The 10,448-nt window shown below is 36.8% G+C and overlaps 1 protein-coding gene and 1 long non-coding RNA gene across 2 annotated transcripts in view; both read right to left on the bottom strand.

Annotated features, from left to right (window-relative positions):
- Positions 1-4,246, bottom strand: part of ODC1 (ornithine decarboxylase 1) — a gene marked incomplete in the record, with an annotated part of 5,329 nt that extends 1,083 nt beyond the window's left edge. The window contains 9 exon segments of the mRNA XM_072407535.1: positions 48-163; positions 269-431; positions 721-886; positions 993-1,127; positions 1,596-1,768; positions 2,299-2,472; positions 2,557-2,700; positions 2,786-2,932; positions 4,087-4,246. Coding sequence (XP_072263636.1) covers positions 48-163; positions 269-431; positions 721-886; positions 993-1,127; positions 1,596-1,768; positions 2,299-2,472; positions 2,557-2,658 — 1,029 coding nt within the window.
- The window catches only part of LOC140328160 (uncharacterized), a 94,683-nt gene that overhangs the window by 71,151 nt on the left and 13,084 nt on the right, over positions 1-10,448 (bottom strand). The gene's annotated exons all lie outside the window — the stretch shown is intronic.

The raw sequence follows: 10,448 nt of genomic DNA, 5'->3' as shown, positions 1-10,448 counted from the left end.
AAAATTAGTGGAACAATTAGCTCTTTGTAAACTTTTCATAAGCTTACCTTTTGCAGTATGGGCTTAACATGGGCATGGTCATACAGAATGCAGTTGAAGGAGCCATAGACTCCATCGTTTACATAGTACATGAGTGTTTTGTCATTGGAAGCATCATCTTCATCTAAAAAATGAAAGGAAATATTGTAAGAAAGTGTTTGAGAGCACAAAAAAATTGAAAGCATGTTGAGGATGACATCAGAAAGTTTTATCCAGGTGCAATACATACCATCAGAGCCAGTCTGTTCAGTCAGCATGACTTTCTTAGCGATAATATTGACAGCCAGGGTGAATGCTGATGCAACATAATATCTTCCAGGCTCTGCAATAATTTTCACTCCAGAGTCAACAGGGAAATATTTATCCAAAGCTGGATTAATGACTGATGTCACCTAAAGGAAAGAAAGCGAGAACCAGTTTAGATTAAATGGTTTAAAGAAAGTTAAACCTTACACATTACGAATACATCACACATTAGTCCTACATTTGGTTGAAAATGCCAATAGAAACCGCAAGCTAGACTGGGGAGGTTACAAAGCTAAAGCATTGATGGTCTCCCCAAAAGCAAATCTGCAGCACAGACCGGTGAATTTCAGTAGGATACACATTAGGAGGATAGGACCAGTTAAAGGCATTCTGTGGCCATTTAGTGGTCAAGGACTAATCATAGTAGTATTTTACCTCTTCAAATTTCAGTTTGACATCCTCTGACCCAGGGAAGCCACCACCAATATCAAGTAGGTGCATGTTGAACCCAAGTTCTGCTCCCATATCAAAGACGTAGCGAGCATCTGATACAGCTTGCACAAATGTCTGAGGGTCTGTGCAGCCACTCCCAACATGGAAGCTACATAAAGAAATAAAAACTATTAACACGAGATCATTGATAACAGGACATCCACACAATTCAGATTTACACATTTGTAAAAGAAACTTTCTAAAAATATACACACCTTACACCAATGATATCAACATTCAGTTCCTTAGCACGCTCAAGAAGCAGCCTGCTTGTTTTAAGGGTGGCGCCAAATTTCACACTTAGCCGACATACAGCTTTGGAGTCATCTGTGGCTATACGCAGAACAAGTCTGGAAAGAAAGGCAGAAAAACCATGAATCCTCCTGTTATAGCTATAAAGTTCTAGTTAAGAAATCCCCCAGCAAAGTACAACCAAGGCATTTTTTTTTTTAAAGCCATGTGGATTTAAAGTATTGTGGCCCAACTCTACAGTAACCACCTAAACACAGCCAGGTGTTAGTAAAAAGTGCTGGGTGGTGCGCTTGGCTAAAAGGGGCTGGGGAGAACACTGCCCAAGGGTCTCCCCATGCTCATTTATTCGGATGACCATTGTCACCAACTCACGAAGTTATGGGAAAATCCTAAGTTTTATGTCCAAGCTGAAACAGAAATAAAGAGATCTTCCTACTGGGACACTTATGGTTATGGCTCTTCAATTGGTAATTTCTAGTTGTGTATAGGTTAGGTTGTAATTTCTAATTTGTAATAAAATGATACAAGGGCACAAGATATTTTGTAAAGCTTTCCTATTTTCTTACTTTGCACTGGGGTGATTTCTTGCCACTTTCATTAGTTCCACCTCACTATCAAAGGTCATCTTCTCAACACCGCAGCTTGCAGCATATTTGATCTGGGAAACCTGTTTGCAAGGGTTTGCATAAATGATTCTCTCTGGTTGGACACCAATGCTCTGGACAAGCTGAATTTCATTCTGTGGAGAGAATGAAACATTGGGATAAATATAACATTTTTAAGAGAAATTTGTGAGCCAAAGGAGGAATTTATAGGTAGTCCCCAGGTTACATAGAGATAGGGACTGTTTTACAAGTAGGAACAGGTAGATTTAATAAATTCAATTAGGACATATGTTTGTCTCAACATATTATGCAGCATGGTGTAGGTTACTGTATATAATTTCACTAAGGTAAATCAATCACAGACAAAAAAAAAAAAAAAAATCTATCGAGCCTAGACATTCATTAACTTCTGGAGCAAGCTGAGCTTTGATATGCAAAAAGAAACAGCTGCAGAGTTTGTCTTGGTCATCAAAGAGTTACAAGAGGCTGCAGAAAAAGCTCATCTCCCCAAGATCACCCACAACTTCAGCTGTGTTTAGCAAAAGATTTCTCCTGCAATTCATGCAAACCACCCCCTTCCCCCTCATCCTGCACCCGTTTGTTCGTATCTAGGAGTTGTCCTTAACCCAGGGACTACCTGTGTATATAAAGATATAATACACACCTTGCTAGCACAATCAAATCCTGCGCCCAAAATGGACAAAGTCTTCACAATGGCTTTGCTGTCATTACATTTAACAGCATAGAAAGGGGTCACACGTGGAAGTGCTTTAAACCACCGGATGTGTTTCTTTACAATGTCGCCGAGATCAGCAACATAAAAAGCATCCTTGTCATCCTGGAAAAAGCAAACCAAAGTTAGGCATTTGAAGAGTCAATAATCTGGTGTTTAAGCTTCTGTAGGATGTAACAATATACTCACAGACATGGACACCTCGTTAATTTTCTGCTCCAGGATATCCCGGGCAGAGAATCCTTCCTCAAGGAAGCTGAAGTCAAAGTCTTCGTTGCCAAAGCCGTTCATTGTCTCAGTTTTACAAGACCACAACACGAAGAATGCAACAAACTGTAAAAAGTAAAGACAGATGCTTTAGACAACATCCACATCAATGCATCCATTACATGTGATCTCTATCTTTAAGGATACTTACATGGACAAGTGAGAGATGGGGTTTATTGCAAAGAGGTCCTCAGCTTTGCACCCACGGAGGTTCTCCCGTAAAATAGAAGCCCGGCAGATAAAGGACGAGACCTACTCCAAGAAAGGAGCTGTTCTTCGCTGCTGTGCTGTCAGTGTTCTGCAAGACGAGAGGATATTAATCTCTAAAATCAATCAGCAATCATATAAGCCAGCTGGCTTAAACTTTGCTTTTCCACAGAGCTGGAAAAAACTGCACCATCTATGTCACACACCCAGCCCATTTAATGAATGACTAGGCAAGGAGCACAGCCCTGTCCAGGAAGCTAACCGCGTGTCACAACCGGCAAAAGGAGTGACGTACAACCAGAGAAAAAGACAGCCAATCAGATGCAATGCCGGCACCCGTACTGCTATCCTATTGGCTAGAAAGCTCTCTAGTCCTGACAGCAAAGTCTCTCCTCTTGGTAGGAGAATGCCAGCAATGCCTGACCAAGCAGAACCGACATGGCTCAGAACCACTGTATTTTTCCATGAAGCCCAACACCAAAGAAGGAACACTGAATATCAGAAACTACACCTCTGCCATCTGCATGCACTGACCGTAAAATCCAGATTTATTCACACAGCATGAGAAGAACTGATTTACAGAAATCAGATTCCAGTCCTGAAGCTTACATAGCTCAGATCACATTCCCAAAATCTCTCATAATTACAGTAATGACAGGTCATCTTATAGCAAGCAGAGGGAGGACACATGGCATAGCCCTTGGATAATTAGCCCCTGCTACAGGTACTGGGGAAACCCCCCACATAGTTTTAAACTTTCTACAGACCCCTTCTATTTCTTGGAATCCACCATAAGAGATACAGGAAAGGGTAAAATACAATAAAGGTCTAATGGAGGACGAATGGAGGCAAGTTACAGCTCGGTGACAAAAGAACCCATCCCCCACTTCCTCTAGGACACGTGTTACACCCAGATATGGCCAAGCCCCAGGCTTCACCTTCACTACAGAAAAAAAAACCACACTAAAAATGGTACAAATAAAAAAGATCTATAAAAATGAAAGCTTAAAAACTACCTATATAGCAAACAACCAAACATAGGTGATCGAGACAAAAAAAAAATAAAATACAAAAATAAAGACAAAAAAATACAAACAAGACAGTATATAAAAGATCTAATAAAAAAAAAAAATCTATATCCAAACGTAATGTTAAAATGTAAAAGATAAGGTCACGTGTCTAAATTCAAAAGACTTTCCCTGGAGTGAAAGCATCGAAATAAGTGTAAAATCCACAGAAACTTACCTTAAAAAGCATTTACGAAAGCTGTACCCATCGAGGAACCAAATCCTCAAGGAGAAATTATAAATTACAAAGCACAAGGAGAGCAACAAACCACAGCAAGCTCTGCAATACAGCAACTAACACTGAGTACTGAGGCGCCGGCACCCGGCTTCTTTTATAGGGCAGCTTCCGTTACCCTGACAACACGCCAGCTCAAACCAGCGCTGATCGGTTTGTTCCGGGAGTTGGCTCAACCACGCTTCGCGCGCTCCTTGGCTGCCGGCCCAACTTGCCTTTGTGACGTCAGCGTCCGGCTGCTCGCTGGTGGCTCTAACAGCCGCTGACAGGAGATTGCTGATGATTTTTGAATGTTAGAGTAGAACCGAAATGATATAAAACTTCTGGGAAATATTACAAATTGTTACAAAGTATCCAAACCGATAGTTCTAACCGACAATTCTGTCACGTGTAACAATAAAACTTCCCAAGACCACCTCCCACTATGTGCTATCATTATATAAATATATATTATAATACTACTTACACCAACATATATATATAATATATATAGTTATTTATATATATTACACACACCAATATATATATTATATATTTCTTTATATATATTACATTACCAAACTTTACACCTTTACATAACCTAACTACATGCCATTCCATTATATATCAGTGTATATCACTGGTTTTAAATATATTTCTTTATATATATTACGTAAACCAAACTTTACACCTTTACATAACCTAACTACACGCTATTTTATTATATATCAGTGTATATCACTGGTTATTTATATATTTCTTTATATATATTACATAAACCAAACTTTACACCTTTACATAACCTAACTACACGCCATTTTATTATATATCAGCGTATATCACTAGTTTTATATATATTAATGTATATATATATTACATAAACCAAACTTTACACCTTTACATAACTTAACTACACGGCATTTTATTATATATCAGTGTATATCACTGGTTTTTTTTATTATATATCAGCGTATATCACTGGTTTTATATATACTTATTTATATATATTACATAACCAAACTTTACACCTTTACATAACCTAACTACATGCAATTCCATTATATATCAGTATATATCACTGGTTTTATATATATTTATTTATATATATTACATAAACCAAACTTGACACCTTTACATAACCTAACTACAGGCCATTTTATTATATATCAGCGTATATCACTGGTTTTATATATACTTATGTATATTACATAAACAAAACTTTACACCTTTACATAACCTAACTACACGCCATTCCATTATATATAAGTATATATCACTGGTTTTATATTCATTTATATATATTACATAAACAAAACTTTACACCTTTACATAACCTAACTACACGCCATTTTATTTTATATCAGCGTATATCACTAGTTTTATATATATTTATTTACATATATTACATAAACCAAACTTTACACCTTTACATAGCCTAACTACACCCCATTCTAATATATATTAGTGTATATCACTGGTTTTATTTATATTTAATTATACCTGTATATATTACATATCAAACTTTACATGACCTAACTGCACCCCATTTAATTATATATCAGGGTATATCACTGGTTATATATATATTTTTGGGGGTCAATATGAAAAAAAGCTTCCAAATTAGTGGCCAGTGGAAGGAATGCCACCTTTCTAGTCATGGTTAGATAGACCACCCTTATAAAGATAGACCACCCTGGATTTCATGGAATCCTGGTTGAGAAACACCTAACTTTCTGAACCTGAAACCTAGGGGCAAAGAACCAACGTCTGCACATGTGACAGCTGGTGGCAGTGAGCGGTGCCCCTATTCATTCCCCATGGGGCTGCCTCAGGGAGACACTACATGGAGCGTCTCAGAGAGGCCAGGATCTCTGGGGTGAGGAAGCAGTAAACGCACCACAACCTGTCTGCCAGTGTGAATCCAGCCTATATATAGCCTTTATATGCTTCATAACTTCACCCAATATTATTAGAAATCAGGAAACATCACTTTATAAATGAAAATACCTCAATAAACAGAAAATACTTTATACCCCTCTATGTGTTCTGTGTGTACTAATATTACTATATATCAGTATGCATCAATGTTTAAAATCAAATAGTTTATACATACAATTTTTGACAGTTGTCCATAACTGCACCATATTGTTATATATCAGTTTTTATTACATACTATCCTAATACATAAAGCATTTACACCTTCTTTATGATTCTTAACTGCGTCCCATACTAATATATGGCATTTTGTATCATTGTGTATATACCAGGGAATAAAAACCTAATACATCAGCATTTTCAGCCATTTTATAGGCCTTTACTGCACCCCATACTATTTTATGGCATTTTGTATCATTGTGTATATACCAGGGAATAATACCCTAATGTATCAGCATTTTCAGCCACTTTATAGGCCCTTACTGTACCGCATACTATTATATGGTATTTTGTATCATTGTGTATATACCAGGGAATAAAAACCTAATACACACAACATTTTCCACCTTTTTATAGGCCTTTACTGTACCCCATACTATTATATGGCATTTTGTATCATTGTGTATATACTAGGAAATAACCTAATACATCAGCATTTTCAGCCATTTTATAGGCCCTTACTGTACCCTATACTAATATATGTCACTTTGTATCCCTGTTTATTTAGGGTAGATGAGAGTAATTATTTAATTCATACAGCATTTTTTACCTTTTTATGTTATATATGTACATATACAGTAATATTAGATTTACCTAGCACAGTGAAATATATATAGAGGAAATGTAAACTTTTTCAATTTAACCACATTAAAGCATGCATTGTTTTATAAGTAGAAAATAAGTTAACTGAAAAAAATGTGTATAACGATAAAATAAAATAAAAGTCAAAATGCAGATTTAAAGAAACAAATTTTATTTTTTGAATGATTATTTTCAAAGTGTATACATTTACAGAAATAAATATTGTTTCTATACTGTAAAATATTTTCTTTGTTTCAGTTACTCTATAACACTGGAATATCCCTTTTTTTGTCACCACTAATTTTTTGTTCTTATCTGACTTTAGTAAAGTACTGTGACTGTGATGACCAAAAATGTTAAACAATGGTTGCAGAAGGAGGCTTTGAAGCGTCATCAGCTCATAGTCTGAGGAAAAGCTGACCGGCAAGTTTTTGAGTTTACAGCAAATGTTTTTAAACTCCATGGAGATTACAGTTAGAAGAAAATACATGATTTGGTCAATATGTTTTTTATACAAACAGAGGGCATCACCAATCATAAGAAGCATTTGGCAGCCCTGGTTATGCTGTGGGTACAAAGCAATGCGAGGATGTGCTGTACAATATTATGTTAACGTGGCACTACAAACAATAGTCTGTGAACAGCCAGGGCCGCATTCCAGGGAACAGTTGTTTCTTTGTCTACACCCATCCATCTACATATAGAAAAAGAGTCTGGATCCCCATAGGCTAGGGATTTCCACGCATTTCCAGACCATTTACATAGACATGTACACATAGATTTTTTTATTAACCTAAACTATACAGATGTATTTCTATTGTATCAGAAAATTTTAAAATATAAAAAAAAATAAAATATAACATTTCAAACAAAAGGTCTGTATATATATATATATATATATATATATATTTTTTTTTTTGGTGGTGGTAGTGAAACCTTTCACCTTCGTATCGGAAAGCATAGGGTCAGACGCTCTTGACGCCTCTGCTTGTGCCTGGACACTGCTGATAAATATTCAAAGTGGTCACACCCGCACAGAGTTCAGGTTACTTTGTAGGTACTTTGCACAGACAAAAGTTGTGTAAATAAATGTAAATGACTGAACTGCCGAAGGTATTTTAGTATCCTTTGAAGGTACGTTTGAAAGGTTCTGGGTTTTGAAGGCTCCTACTTTCATCCTAAAAAGCTTGTTAGGGTCAGCTAGGGCCTGGACATCGGCCACATCCACATTTGGGTTACCATTATTTTGCACATTGCAATCTAGCAAGACAGAAATAGCAGAAATAAATGTAATTACTGAACGGCTGCAGGTTCAATTAGAAGAGTAATATTTTAAGGATACATTTCTGACCTTATTACTGAATACATTTTGTATAGTACTTGAAAGTCAAGGATGTGGCTTAGCCAATTTTTTTTTTTTTTTTTTAGTCTATGGGATCGCTTGGATGGCCCCAGTATCTAACTATACTGTGTGGGCAACAACTCTTGTGAATATGTGGGGGTGTTTGAGATAAAGTGGTAAACACAAGGATGTCCTTGGTAAAAACTTGTTGCATTATTGAGAAACAAAATATGAGATAACTGAGAAACTGGTAAAAAAAACAAGATACATTTCCTCCACAATATGAACCTTCTAAATGCTGATATAAAATAATTATAATTATATAAAAAATCTAAATTATATAAAAAAAAAAAACATTTAAACTAAAATCTAGTAAAAAGAAATTGTATTATTTTACAGGGAATTTGCCACCACAAAATGACCGCTCAGACGTTAGGAATTTGATGGTTATGTAAAGTTATATTCCTTTTTTTTTTTTTTTGTCAAGTCTGTTCCTGTCTAAACGCACAATAAATTATATAACCAAATTCACTTTGGGCGCACACGTTGAAAATGTGAACAGAAGGCTTGCTTGTATTTACTCAATTTTATTGTAAATGTGAAAAAAAAGATTTACAATGTTCGGCATTAATATTATTAATTATTGTTAATATTAGCCAGTTTTTAAATAGTGGCAACAAATTACACAGTGCTTTACAAAATCCATTGTCATATCACTAACTTTCCCCTTACAGGGGCTCACAACCTAATGTGATTTTACTATAAGGAATAAGTATAACTTAAATCCACACCTACCCAACCTTAGCCAGCATACTAAAGTACTTATCAAGCTCCCAGCAATGGGTCCACCTATTGCTTACAAGAATTTGTGCAATGCAGCCCAATAGCTCCATCTATTTTTGTCTACCAGATCGGGAAGCTCTGTGAGATAAAAACAATTAGGGGACTCATTGGTTTGTTAAGTTTCTCTATGACTGGATAAGATAGACTATCATGGAAGAAACTGTATAATCCAGCAAACATGGGTCTGGTGCAGGAAAACAATTGCCAACTAATAGAAAATTATTTTTAAGAAATCATTCTAGGTTTGCTGGATCTTCCGGGTTCTCCTAGTCTACCTTCTCCAGTCTTGGAGAACATAAATCAGGCCCATTGACTGGATCTTTTACCAAACCACTGGGAAAAGGTAGGTTAGTTTAGATTAATTTTTTTCAACCCTTTTACTACTGATGAACCAGTAAAATTATTTTCAGGTGTCGGGGGGGAACTTCTGCTATAACCAATCAATGGTAACAATGCTATTTGCATTCATTGCCAGTGGGAAAAATGCCCCTTACCCCAGACTAAGAATTTTTGATTGAATAATAAATTTTATTAATCACATAATCAAATACAATACAGTTAGGGTACATTCATACATGGAATTGCGACGCAGCGCAAAAACACTAAATTACAATCCCCCACAACATGCTCACAAATAAATACATACATTCCTGCATACTGCGGTGTGATACTGTAAACAACCCCAACAGATTGCCAACCAATACTTTAACAACATCCTAAAGCATCCTAAAGAGCTCATCATGGGCCCGAAGCTTTATTTGAGCTTGTACACATCTAAACACACCCCAGACTAAAGCTGCATACTCACATGCAGTTATTGTCGTTGGAAAGGATCTTTTACAATCCTTTCCAACGACTAAGGACTGCACGATGCATGAACAAGTGCTGTACATACAGCACCGTTCTGCTCTATGGAGAGCAGAGGGGGGAGAACGACGGAGTGGCACCCTGCTGTGCGCTCTCCCCCTTCCCTTACAATAGGACCATTCGTCGTCCATCGTCCGTGGATCCACCGGGACAGTCGTTCGGACGCCAGATGCCAGATTCCCGCCCGATATCGGCCCTGAGCCAATTATTGGGTGAGAACCATTGGAAGTGTGTATGTAGCTTGAGAATGAAACATTTACAGACAAGTAGTTCTTTGTAAAGAAAAGCTGGCTCTACCAGTTGTTGTTGGCCCCTGAACTATGGAGGTACCATCTTGTTGGCCAATTGGCCACAAACCATAGAACGCCTGGCAACTTCGGGAGGAACCCTAGAATTCCATAGTTGAGAATGGCTGGTTTAGGTCATTGTAGCAGGGACCCTTTAGAGCTGCTTCATTTCAAATAGACTTATTTATTATTATATAGATATTAAATTTAACTTTGTTCCTTTGTCAAGAAGTTGTTCAGCAAGCTTGTAT

The sequence above is a fragment of the Pyxicephalus adspersus genome, chromosome 4, assembly GCF_032062135.1.
Source record: "Pyxicephalus adspersus chromosome 4, UCB_Pads_2.0, whole genome shotgun sequence".
Classification (NCBI taxonomy): domain Eukaryota; kingdom Metazoa; phylum Chordata; class Amphibia; order Anura; family Pyxicephalidae; genus Pyxicephalus; species Pyxicephalus adspersus.
This window is presented reverse-complemented; position numbering and strand designations above follow the sequence as displayed.